A 12,893-nucleotide genomic window follows, 5' to 3' on the forward strand; every position below is an offset into this window, starting at 1 on the left:
TCTTTTGAACAGCAAGAAGTACACTACTTCTTAATTTTCAGTTTTCAATCATAAACTTCTACTTTGATTGTGGCCTCAATTTATTGTTATGCAAAAATGTTTCATTTATTATACAATGTATGTAAATTGAATTCATTTATAGATGTGATCTCTAGGCAAGTACTGAGTATACTCATTTTCTGCTACAGAATGATCCTCAGTAGTATCTACGGGTAATTAGTATTTCCCTTAACCAAATCATTAGACAAAATCTGGGAAGGATTTTGGAAGTCTTACTATATCTATCGGTTGATATTTGTCTCATGTACCCCATACAGATGTTCTTAAGTTAAGCTTGTGCTCTCTCATCTATCTTTTGATGTTGATAAGAGCAGTGTCAAGCCCAGTAATGTTTTCTTCAAGTAATGACATCTACCTACTTTTTTTCTTCTTTCTTAACAAGTCTACAGCAACGTCAGGTAAACTATAGTTTCCCATGAGTGTGGGCAGTACTTATATCATAGATGGAGAGAAAAACACATGGGGCACTGGGTGTACAGGAATGAGAATTTAGTGAATTGTAGGTGGATGCTTATGGATGAAAGCACTGTGCTAATTTAATGCTAGTTGAGGTGCTGGCACAGGCTGCCCAGAGAGGCTGTGGATGCCCCATTCCTGGAGGTGTTCGAGACCAGGTTAAACAGGGCTGTCCTGCGCAGCCTGGTCTGCTGCCAGATCTGGAGGGTGGTGGCTCTGCCCATGGCAGAGGAGTTGAAATTCAGTGATCCTCTGGGTCCCTTCTAGTCTAAGTCATTCTATGATTTTGTGATGTTTAGCTACCTTTCAAAAACTCAGCTTTTTTTTTTTTCTTTTTTTCTTTTTCCACCTGTAGATTAACTTTTTGAAGACTGAAATGGAAAGAAAGAGCAAAATGATCCGTGCCCTCCAAAACGAGGTAAGAAGAATGCTTAAGTGTTGGCAATACATACGTGAAGTCAGTTGCAAAGAGGTTTCAGAAGTTGACTGTGTCCTGGTTTGGGTTGGGAAACAGTTTTTTTCCTAGTAGCAGGTGTGGTGCTCTGCTTTGGATTTAGGATGTGAGTAATGTTGATAATGCACTGATGCTTTAGTTGTTGAATATATCCACGTCTACCTAAAATGAGTGATCAATGAAGATTCTCAGCATTTCTTTGATTCAAAACATGAGTAACTTGATGGGGATGTCAACAGATGTACTGCTTCACTTCTTCATCCAGAACAAAAAATAATTCATGGTGAAACTATGGGGTACCATCAGTGAGATGAGTTTTGCTCCATCATAAATGCATACAGGTTAGTGGAGTGCCAAGAAGTCACTGTTGCAGATGATGCTTTGAGTGAGGCACAGAGGTATTGTCAATGCTCCCACTTTGTAAATTAAAAGAATGTAAAGAAATGTTCAGTGATTCATGGATCACAGTATCTCCTGTGACAATGACAGTCCCAAATGGTATGATAGTAGCCTGTGTTGGCCTGCCTCACTGCAGACACTGGGATTTGGGAGTTTGAGGATTTATTAGTGCATATGCCCCATAGTGTATTTTATGAACCAGTTGTACGTTGATTTTCTGGGCCCCTTCCTGATACCAAACACCTCCACAACTTATATTATCAAATTCCATCTTACTGCACTGTTTAACTTGATTATTTTTAATAGTTTTTCCTGATCTCCTCCTCTCAGCAGGTTTTTCTCAGTTGTTCCCTGTGGTCTTAGTTTTATTGGGTTTATTCAGGGCTTTGGGAATTTCTGATACAGTGTTTTTGAACAGCTTCTAGGCTGTTTGTATGGTTTTCTTGTTTGTCTGACTGTTCCTTTGAAAACTTCTTACTATATGCCTTATATTTAACACAGTACTTGTTCATGAAATTGCATTCTGTATACAGGCTTTATGTCGATGTTGCTCTCCTGCTACCCTTGTACTCATTATTGCTCTTGACTAGCAGTTGCACTTATTGTCTGCCATGAATTCCCTGCAAGCTCAGCCCAAGAAAATGCACGAGGAAAAAAAACAACAGTCAAAAACTGCAGTAGCTGTGCAGCTTCTTTCTCTCATGGTCTTTGTGGTGGTTGTGGTGGTGTGATTGCCAGGCACTAAGTGCACCTTCAGCTTGGCTGGGATCTCTATTTACTACATTATGTGAAGATAATGATTTTTTTTTTCCTAGCTTGTAAAATGATTGGAGAATAGATAAAAGCTCAGGGAAAACATGTAAGTTGACATTCATAGTATCGTAAATGTTTTAGGGGTATTTCTCTTATGTAGATATTTATGTCTCTGATGTCTCTGTCATTGTGATTCTCTCCTTTTTCACTAAAGCGCTTTGACTACAAAATAGAGAAGGTGCACAGGCATGATATGACCCATAGAGTGAACAGTTTCTGGATTTCTGCAATAGATGTTATTTGGAGCATCTGTGCAATTGGTGCTTCTCACAAAGCCCACGTTCTTTAGTCAATTAAATTTGCCTTGGGAGAAATTTGGTTTGAGAGAATTGCCCTTCTGTTCATCAGTTAGTGTGTGAGAAAGGAACAAATGGTTATCCCTACCTAATGGCTCTTTGTAGAATCTCTGCACTACATGGTCAGTTCCCTATATGCCCACTAACAGCTTTTCTGGAATGTCAGTAATTGATATAGGCCTTTTCAACAAGGACATCATATTTTGTTAATTAGATTGACAAAATGAATTGTACTTTTTTGAGGAAACATTGTTTATCTATGCCTTGTCTCCAATCATTGAATATGCAGTATAGTTATACAAAACCTGTTTGTAAGAGTAAATATGATGTACATTTAATGGATATTGCTTCTATGTAATTTTAAAGGCTTTATGTTCGTACAAATAGAGGTGCATAGCATAAATGAAATTCCATTCACAGCTACTGTTGCCCCTCTTTCAAAAATAGTGCATTTTATTTAATAGCCCTCTGTTTGTATTGTCAAATATTGAATGCAGCAGTCTCAAATTCCCCAGTAACTATACAAATAATTCCCCATTTTTTTTCCATCCTTTCAGTACATGCCCTATTGCCATTCATCTTGACAATTCAGAGATAAGAATAAACAACAGCAGCTTTCCAACTGAACATAGCAGCTGTGCTGTGGCATATGAAGAGAAGCCAATGTACAGAAATGTAAATTTCAGGCTATTCAGGGCTTTGTAAAAAAAAATTAATAAAAACATTTGTGTGGAGGGGAAAAAAAAAGTGCTATATACAATACATGGTGTTGTCTAAAAATTCCTCTGTTAGAGGTCCTTGAATGTTTCCTGAAAAGATCTGTAAGACCTCCAGATGATGTGTGCTTGTATATAATTTCCTTGAGATAAAGAACAAGGTAGGGATTTCTCCCAAAGCATAATAAATGGTATCATTAACTATATTCTGTACCAAGAAGTAGCAAAACGTTATTCAGCTCTGTCACATGGATGCTGCAATTGCCACTCATTAGACAAAAGATATCTGTATTAAAAAATAAAAAATAATACTCTTATTTAAATAATGTTATTACAATGTGGGTAGAGAAGATAATATCTGTGGGCAAGGTGTTTTATTATGACTGTGTATACTTGAAAGTATGTTAATGTCTTTACATGTACTATTTTACCATAGCCCCATGTATTTATTAAGCTGGCACAGTGCTTTATATCAGGCAGTATATTTCTTGGCTGTTTAGGCTGTGACAGTATTTTGAAAAACATGTATTACATAAAAGACAAAGTAGTACAGGCAGTACAAAGCAAATCGGGAGCAGAAAATGAATTTGATAGCTCCCAGTAATACGTATTCTTCCTGCTAAGAAGCATTGTTTCAAATAAGTACCTTGCAAGCAATAGTTTGGTATTACTCATATATAAATTGTGGTTATAGCTTTAGTATTAAGTAAATCATCCTAAAATGATTTTTCTTCAGTCTTCCTGTGTATAGCTGTACTAATAGAAAATAAAGTCAAGGCATTTTGAAGTCCCTGATCTATTGAGAATTTCATGCTCTGCAGGGTGAATTCAATTGAACTGCACTGAAAGATGGTGGGGTGAAAAAATGTGTTCTTGTAGTAAAGCAGAAATGAAATTTTAAGGCTTTGACGCTTGGCACTATTCTATAAAGGAGGACATTTTATTTCTTCTGTCTTTGTACTCTGGAGATAAGATGAACTCTTATCCTGCGAATTTTGTAAGTATAAAAATCTGTTCCCATGCAGAAGGAAGGTGAGTCAAGCTTCATTTCCTCTTTGGATGCTGTATAGGTTCTCCAGTTCAGAAGAAATCATCTATAAGTACCAGAGGCAGCGGCACTGCCAAAGAAAACCTACATAAGCAGGAAGAATACAGAAGCAGTTTCTGACAGCAGGCAGTTAAAGGCTTTTGAATCTTCATTTGAGGGTTAAAAAAAAATATATTCTTTTTTCCTTCCAAAATTAATGACTGGCATTTTTTCAGTGATTTGTGCAGAAAATGAAAAGTTGGAAATGCTGTTTAATCAGTCAAACTGGGAAAGAAATGTGCTGATCCAATTTATTCTTGTGATGCAGATGAGTGGAAACGTTGGCTTTTAGCACCGTGATGTTAAAACTGCCTACTGGGAAGACCACTTCAAAGGGAGTAACAATGATCTGTGTCATTAAAAGTAGGACATACACTGATAATGGAAAAAATTAGTAAAAAAAAATTAGTGCCAAACTATTCTTTAACTCTGAAAACAGTACACCGTATTTTAGAGTATAATAATCATAAAGACAGAAAACGAATCATGTTTTGTTGTAATATTAAAAATAGAATAGAATGTAAAGATTCCTGATGCACTTTTGCAGTGCTCTGAATATCTTAGTTATGTTGAAGTGGAGGTGGGAGAAGGGGGCAGCCATCTCTTTCCTGCTGTGCAGATTTTGTTCTATTTTAGCATGAAAACATTTGCTGAATTGATATCAAAGTCACTGATGTTAGGATTTTAATGTCTGTATTCTATCCAGTAAAATAGCAATCATCATATATACAACTTTCTCATTTATCTGATGATGGAAAATTCCTTAGCCCTGTGTTGCAGGTATTGACCACAGTAAGTAGGTGAGATGGATGTTCTGATCTCTGTTATTAGGTTGAGTAGAAGTTTTTCTGTCAAGTGGTCTGAAATTTTGTTATGGAATTGGTTTGTAACTAAGTGTGAGATTGAGTGTATAAAGCATATTGTGTGCTTGGATAACTGAAGTGTTCGACGTGTTGTCCTTCTTAATACAATGCAGAAATGCGTTGATGTGTTTGAACACAACCTCTGCTGATAATCTACCTCAGATCACATGTAATTTAACCATAATTCCTCTTCAGCTTGGCTAAACATCAAAGATGAATCAAGTCATCAACATGGAAGAAATGCAGAAGTTTTATCCACCAAGAGAATTACGTTTTGTAGTAATCATTTCAAAGAATGTTTTATTGTCACTGCCCATGTGTCAGATCCTTTTGAAAATAGTTCTCGTTCTAAGAAAATGTTGACTTCATGACATTAAATTATTTACCACTGTAGGGCACAACTCCAAATCTTGCTGAAGCTCTCTCTTAATTTGGAGATAGGCACTCAACTCCCTGTCTACAGCATTTGTAATTTGTATTGTATTTTTTGTAATCTATTTTGCATCTATTTATTGTATCTATTTGTAATGATATGAATTCATTCACAGATGACCAGGCAGAGGCCCATTCCATGTCCTGAGAGAATTCACGAGACAGAGCTTATGAATATTAAAGTGATCTTGAGTGATATGGTTCTGCAGAGAGCAGCATACCTGTATGCCTTAGTGATATCCTGCCCTCCTCCTTTCATATCTATGTCACTTATGCTCTAGGACAGATATTGGCAATTCTAAGATGCAAATGTGCAAGGATCTAAGGGGTGCTTAATGCAGTATTTCACCTCCTGCTGATGGTACAGGAGGGAAAAGAGGCTGTAGGGCTGAATGTAACCACTGTGACCCTTCATTCTTGCAGTGAGAGAGAGCCTGGTTCTTTGGAAGTAAGAAATGCATTTAGTTTTTCATTTTCTTTATCTCGATAGGGCTGTCAGTGGACTTTTAATTCTCTTTTCCTCCTAACCTGTAGCTCACAGCAGTTTTAGCTTCTTTTCACCCTTCTTGTCAAACTTATGAGAGAGAGGATCTTCAGGGCAGATATCTACCTAAGGAGGGGCTCTGCTTTACTGATTCCACGAATGTCTCTGGAGCACTCCTGCAACTCTGCCAAAGGGAATGTTTAAAGAGTAGTCAGGGCTCTGCTGTAGATAATCCTGCATTGAAAAGGCAGTTACCCCATTTGAGATTCATGTCCTGTTAAATGGGATTCTGCATTCAACACGCTGCTGTGTTTTTAATTAAAACTTAGAAAGAATTAGAAATTTGAGCTAGCAGCAGGACATCAGCTGTCAACGTCCATTTGAAATGACTCAGAAGGTGTGATTGAAAATTACATCAAATTACATCTGTCCGATGTGTACCTCTTTGTATCATTTTTTCGTATTGAATTATCTTTACTCAGGGATAAGGAAAATACATGACCCTGGTCTCTTGAAATTGCAAAGGAGAAAATACACTGAAGAAAAAAATAGTTGGTCCTGTGCACTGGTTTTATTATTGTAGCAGGAGAATTCACTCGAAGTGATAAGAGGGTGAGGGAACTTTTTTTCATTTAGCTATTTAAAACATTCGCCAAAAAGACTGCACGCACTGTTATTTGACACTGTTTTGTAATCTTATAAATGGTACTAATGCAAAAACTTCTTTTTTTTTTTTTTTTTTTTTTCTAAAATCAGTAGTTATTTTATTGTTCTTTGTTTTTTTGGTCTTGTTGCTTGTGGTGATGCATGTTCGTAAACTCTGTCTGAATATTAACATTTAGATGGGTGTTTTAGTGAGTCTAAAACGTCATCAAATTTCAGTTATTTCAGATAGAAGTAACAGCTTTGGATTAGGGAAGGCTGTAGCAAAGCAGAGTGTAAGTTTTTTTTTCCTAAAAACCCTCAGACAGTATAGTACAGGAAACTCAGTTTATCTGTCTTAGAAAAATGAAGGGCTGAGTAGACCTAGCTGGGATTAAAGCTTTCACCCTGTTTTGTGCTATATCAAACAGTTTTTCATCATCTTGAAAATATAAAGCTAATATCCAAGCCAAAATGGATTCCAGTATATTCTAATATCAAATACTGTCAGATATTTAATTTTGGTTAGTTGCTGCAATCTGATTTTCCCTCAAAAGGGCACAGAGAGCAATTTTGTTTAACAGGAAATGGCAAAGAGTATTCATCTTGGCAATTGGCTCTGGCACTCTCACTGAGTACAGTCCAGAGCTTTTTATTGTTTAGGAGTGTATTTTGTTGTGTTGTTTTCATTTGGGTTTTGTTGTTGTTGCTTTTGTTGATGATTTTTATAGAATGTCCATAACAGAGAAAGGCTGCAGTGATGAGCTGGAGCTTAGAATGAGCTCATATGCGCTGTTCGTCAAAGGGAGGCAGAGGCAAATATATCTTGTATACAACAAACTATTGCTGTCAGACCTCAGATAAAATGTCTGAAGTGAAGTGAATTGCACTGAATAATTTTCTGAGGGAAAGTGATTTTTCTTTGCTTGAACATGTTCTGTCCTCATGCTTCAGAAGTCTAGCAGGCAAAGGAAACTTGCCTTGAATTAACGATGTCAAAGTTGTACAGTTTGTTCATCTACAGCTGATGTCCTGCTGCTATCTCAAAGAGATAATATAAGTGCTATATATTACAAAATGTCAGCATCAGTATATTAAACCAATCCTCTAGGTGGCTAGAGGTCAACGTGACCTTTTATGATGGTGTCACTGCATCAGTGGACAAGAGCCACTGATGTCACCTATCTGGACTTTGTAAAGCCTTTGGCAGACTACCCCACAACATCCTTCTCTCCAAAATAGAGACAGATGAATTTGATGGGCAGACTGTTCAACAGATGAAGAACTGGCTGCAGGATTGAGTCCAGAGAGCAGTGGTCAATGACTTCATGTCTGGATGCAGGTTGATGATGAGATGTGTCCCACAGGGACTAGTGCTGGGACTAGTACTCTTTAATATCTTCATCAGTGGCATCAATGGTGGAGTCGAGTGCACTGTCAACAAGTTTGCTGATATCACCAAGCTGTGAGGTGCGATTGGCACACCAGAGGGACAGGATGCCATCCAGAAGGACCTAGTCAGGCTTGAGCAGTGGGCCCAGGTGAACCTCATGAGGTTCAATAAATCCAAATGGAAGGACTTTGAGGCAGCCCTCACTACCAATGCAAGCTGGGGGATGAAAGGATTGAACTCAGCCCTGCAGAGCAAGGCCTGGGGATACTGGTGAATGGGAAGCTGGATATGAGCCTGCAGTGTGCCCTCACAGCCCAGAAAGCCGACCTTATCCTGGGCTGTATCAAAAGAAGTGTGGCCAGGGAGGAGGGCATATTGTAAAAAGCACAAGATGCATCTATCTGATGATTTTAATAATATGATTTGGCAGGAAAGGAAGGAATGAACACTGCCAGTACATGTTTCTATTGAGCTTTTAAGTTCTTAGTTTATACTTTTAAGTCTCTAAAGTCTTCTAATGGTCTGGATGGAAATTAAAAAGAAACATAGTGCCAAAAAACCCTATCACTCCTTTTAGCCATTATGCATTGGTATAGTAGGATAAAGTTGTTGAAGAGAAGTAAAGAGACCTGAATTTTATTGAGATACAAGGTAGTAAAATTTTCCAGTGGCATTGGAAAGGAAGAACCATTAGTTTCCTAACAATTCTTAGGCATGAGCTATTTTTCTTCCTTCTCTCCTTCTCTGGAGAGATGATGTATTTAGTCTGCATTGGTAGGGATCACTGCTTTTGTGAAAACATGGCTATATCTTTTAACTTGTTTGCAAAAACCTGTAAGATCTTGAAGTCCAACCCCAACTCATCCTCACCATGCCAACTGACCACGTCTCTTATTTGGAATATCATGGTATCCTTTCTGTAAATATAAAAGACCATATCTAATTAAAATCATTACTGTACATCATTTTAAGACAGTCCATTGAAGACATGGTTACTTAATTCATTCTTTAACTACATTGGGTTTTAAGCTTGAAATGTCTGAGATCTTTTCTGTTAAAGCAATTTAAAACATATATGATGTTTTAAACAAATGAAAAACGTCAAGTTAAACTTAGTTTTTTGTTATTATTTGAATAGGAAAATAAGATCTGTCATCTTGAATTCTTGACTAAGACTTAAGCGTGAGATCTTATACTGTGACTTGCTATGATTTTTTATCCTAAAAATCTGATTGAATTCATTTTGAATAGTCCCTTTCTAGCAAATCTATGGGACATATACATGAGAACACACCTCATTTGGCAATGTTCACAATGAGGATCAAATCCTTCTCTTTACATTTTTACAGGCTCTTATTGGTATACTTCACGTGCTGCTGTAAAACAAACAAACAAACAAAAAAACAGGAGGCAAAGCTGTACTTCGTAGCAACATGTAATTTCCTAAGTGCTAAAAAAGAACTCCAACATTTAACAGAAGTTGTCAGCTCCCTCTGGCAAGCTCCAAATTTTTATGCTCCTAGTAACTGTGACCTTTAAATGCCTGCATTTGGCCTTACTAAACCTCATCAGGTTTTCATGGGCCCACTTTTCCAGCCTGTGTCCCTCTGGATGGCTTCTCTTCCTTCCAATCACGTCTTGAGTTAATGCAGAGCCTCTGCAAAACTATGCATATAGAGGTTAATTATGAATACTTTAATAGTATTAATGGAAGTTTTTCTTACGGTACCTTTCACTTGGCAAAAGGAATAGAAGGGAATAAAAATGTAAAGATTGCAACTCACCCTTAGAACCTTTGACAGATTATAGGTGAATAGGAGAATAATGGATGCAGTTTAGCAAAACAGAGATGATCTGAATTTCTAGATTAACTAAGTGCACTCTCCTAGTGAGATAGTGCCTTTGGCACATCTGTTTGGCCATCAACTCAAGAAATGATGTTGACTTTTTATGTGAGTCCAGTTACATCTGATGTGTGATTACGTTACACTCTATCTCTTTGTATTTACCCCTTGTGAGAAATAGCTGTGCTGAATGTAGTTCATCTTATTGGGATTTTTTTTATGATTTACTTTTGATCACTTGGCATCTGCTATCTAGCTTTCTCAGCATAGAATCTAGTCCTGTGTTACAGTGTTGGTTAATGCAAGAAGGTGTTCCTCTGGAGCCCCAGCTCCCACATCCTTATTAAAGAACAAAATTCATTCAAACATGAGGCTTATGAGAATATTTGTCGTCCTTCCCTTCATGTGCAGCATTTTGCACATCAGTTTTTATGCAAGGCAGAGTCTGGATTGTCTTACTGCAAGTAATGCCCAAATGGCTTTTTGTTTTGCAACACAAAGCTGCGGATGCACATGTCATCTTGAAAACATTTTTCTGCAGCACTGTGCACAGTGCTCACATACAGTTATTTGGCCTTTAAAAGGTTTTGATTACTTGCCCTTTTAAATTGGGAAGTTTAATCAAAAGCTCCCATGCACTTCTTCACCTTGGCTAAGGATGGACATCTTTGACTCAATTGCTACAGTGATTTAGTAAAAATGATATTGAGCTAAGCACTGAAGTCAGGTAAATATTAAAGTGTTCTGTTGTTGTTTTTTTTTTTTATCCTGCCTTTCTACCTCAGCATATCCAATCTAAGTTACCTGCAGTTGCTGGTATGGTTTGAAATCTGTGTGCATTCCTCTTTCTGCCAAAGCATGTTTTAATACAAAGCTGTAGGCTTTCAGAATTTTCTAAGAGAAGTTGCTGCACCTTGGTGCAGCTACTGTCTTTCATTATGTACGTCTCTTCCAGTCTCTTGAAGATGTTGTTCATGTATGAAATAAAACCAGATTGATAAAATATTCAAAAGTTCACTCAAAATGTCACTAAGTCTCAGTAATAAAACAACTTTTTTTTCCCTCAGAACAAAAGCCTCAAAAACAAGCTCCTGTCAGGAAACAAACTTTGTGGTATTCATGCAGAAGAGGTAAGGAAGGTTCCTCTCTATTCTGAACTTAACGTATCCAGAAGAACTTTCTGTCAAACTCTTTGATACTGAGGTTTTGGCATAGATGATATATTGAGTATGTGCAATGAGTGTTTATAAAGCACACATCTGATCTGAACGTCTGTGACTTCACTAGAGGCAACTCAAATATGTTAGCAGTCTGAAAACCAAGGTGTTAGGCCTATACAGTAGAAGTTGAGAATGGTTATTTAATGTACATATAGCTCTCTGAGTATAGATTATGGTCTGTAACAGATGTTAAACTGATCTTCATTCCCTGCTCCTTCATGCCTGGAGTAAGACAGGAGAAGCTAAATGCCTTCTTAAAGTAATTCATAGAGATTTGAAAGGTTTATTACTATTGATCCCTGTAATTTTCCATTATTTCAAGGAAAAAGTGTCATATTATAAAATATTCCCTCTACAGAAACACTTACAGCAAAGATAAGTGATGATACAACCCCCCCATTATTTCAAACACCTCAATGCCCAAGTAACTGTATTAAATGGAGCATTCCTTTGGCTATTTACCTTTTCATGAGAGTGGTTATTACTGTATATAAATATCTCTTCTCACATGGATTTCATCTGCACAAATAAATACCAGAATCGAAAAGAAGCATAACACTTCTTTATTAAAATTCTTATTGTTAAGGTCAGTCATAATTTCTTCAAAGACTGCATTTAAAAGTAAACAGTAAAACATATGAGGTCAAAGCAGTGACTTGTATTAGCTAATTAGCCTCACTGAAGATCTGCAAACACTCTTTCTGAGAAATCCTTAACAGTAGGAAATAATGGATATTTATTTTGCTGGTTGTCAGAATCTGTTATTTTCCTCAGTCATCACTTTTTTTTTTTTTTTCTTTTTCAAGCATACCAGAGTATTTGAGTACAATGAAAGTTTTATATATATATGTGTGTGTGTGTGTGTGTGTGTGCGCCTGTGTGTCTGTGTATGTATGTATATGTATATATGCACACTGTATATATAATATACATATATAGTGCGTGTGTGTGTGTATATAGACACTCTTCCCTTGTTTACTGCTTTAAGAATCAGCTGGACTCAATGTTACTTTCCATATACATTCCATTTTTGCGAGTTTGGTTTTCCTAGCTGTGCAACATCTTGAGTGTTAAGTAATTAACCTGAACCTTTTTGCTGTATATTTAATATTTGCAACACAAATGTCTGTGAGTCTTAAGGTGAAATCTAAAATTAAATGAAGTTCACTGTAGTATGGCAAGCATTGCTGGCAGAGAATTTCAGGAAACTAAACCTGACCTAATCAGCATTCAAGGCAACAGATGCGAGCGTATCTTAAACATTAAGAATTTTACATTTGATGAATCATTGTGGTAAATATATGAATTTTAAGTGGGTCAGTGCTATGAACATAATTTTTTGTTTTGTTTTGTTATTTTGCCTGATTTAAATGGTGCAAGCCAGAGAGATATAGTATACTTGTTATTCTTTAAGTGGGTTCCATATACCAAAGATGATGAATATGCAAAAGCTATATTCTTTTAATCAAATGTCTTTCACAGATAGATTTGCCTACCAGGAAGATCATGCTTCATCATACTCTCCCAGATTGTGTGCACTGAGTGATGTGTTCAGTGTTCATGGTGATGATGGGCTGATGGTTGGACCAGATGATCTTAGTGGTTTTTGCAACTTCTATGATTCTATGGTTAAACCATTTTAATCTGCACTGAAGGTTGTTTTGAAAGTGATGCTTCCAGTTCTGCTTTCGTGCTGTCAGAGATTGCTATTTTTATTCTGGTTTTAAAAGCAAA

The 12,893-nt window shown here is 36.9% G+C and overlaps 1 protein-coding gene across 3 annotated transcripts in view; it reads left to right on the forward strand.

Moving 5' to 3' along the window:
- LUZP2 (leucine zipper protein 2) overlaps nt 1–12,893 on the forward strand; it is a 113,967-nt gene that overhangs the window by 55,571 nt on the left and 45,503 nt on the right. For all 3 annotated transcript variants that reach the window (XM_052694376.1, XM_052694375.1, XM_052694377.1), the window contains exons 5-6: nt 872–934; nt 11,007–11,069. In XM_052694376.1, coding sequence (XP_052550336.1) covers nt 872–934; nt 11,007–11,069 — 126 coding nt within the window. The remainder of the gene's footprint in view (nt 1–871; nt 935–11,006; nt 11,070–12,893) is intronic.

The sequence above is a fragment of the Tympanuchus pallidicinctus genome, unplaced genomic scaffold (assembly GCF_026119805.1).
Source record: "Tympanuchus pallidicinctus isolate F22 unplaced genomic scaffold, pur_lepc_1.0 scaffold3, whole genome shotgun sequence".
NCBI classification, from domain to species: domain Eukaryota; kingdom Metazoa; phylum Chordata; class Aves; order Galliformes; family Phasianidae; genus Tympanuchus; species Tympanuchus pallidicinctus.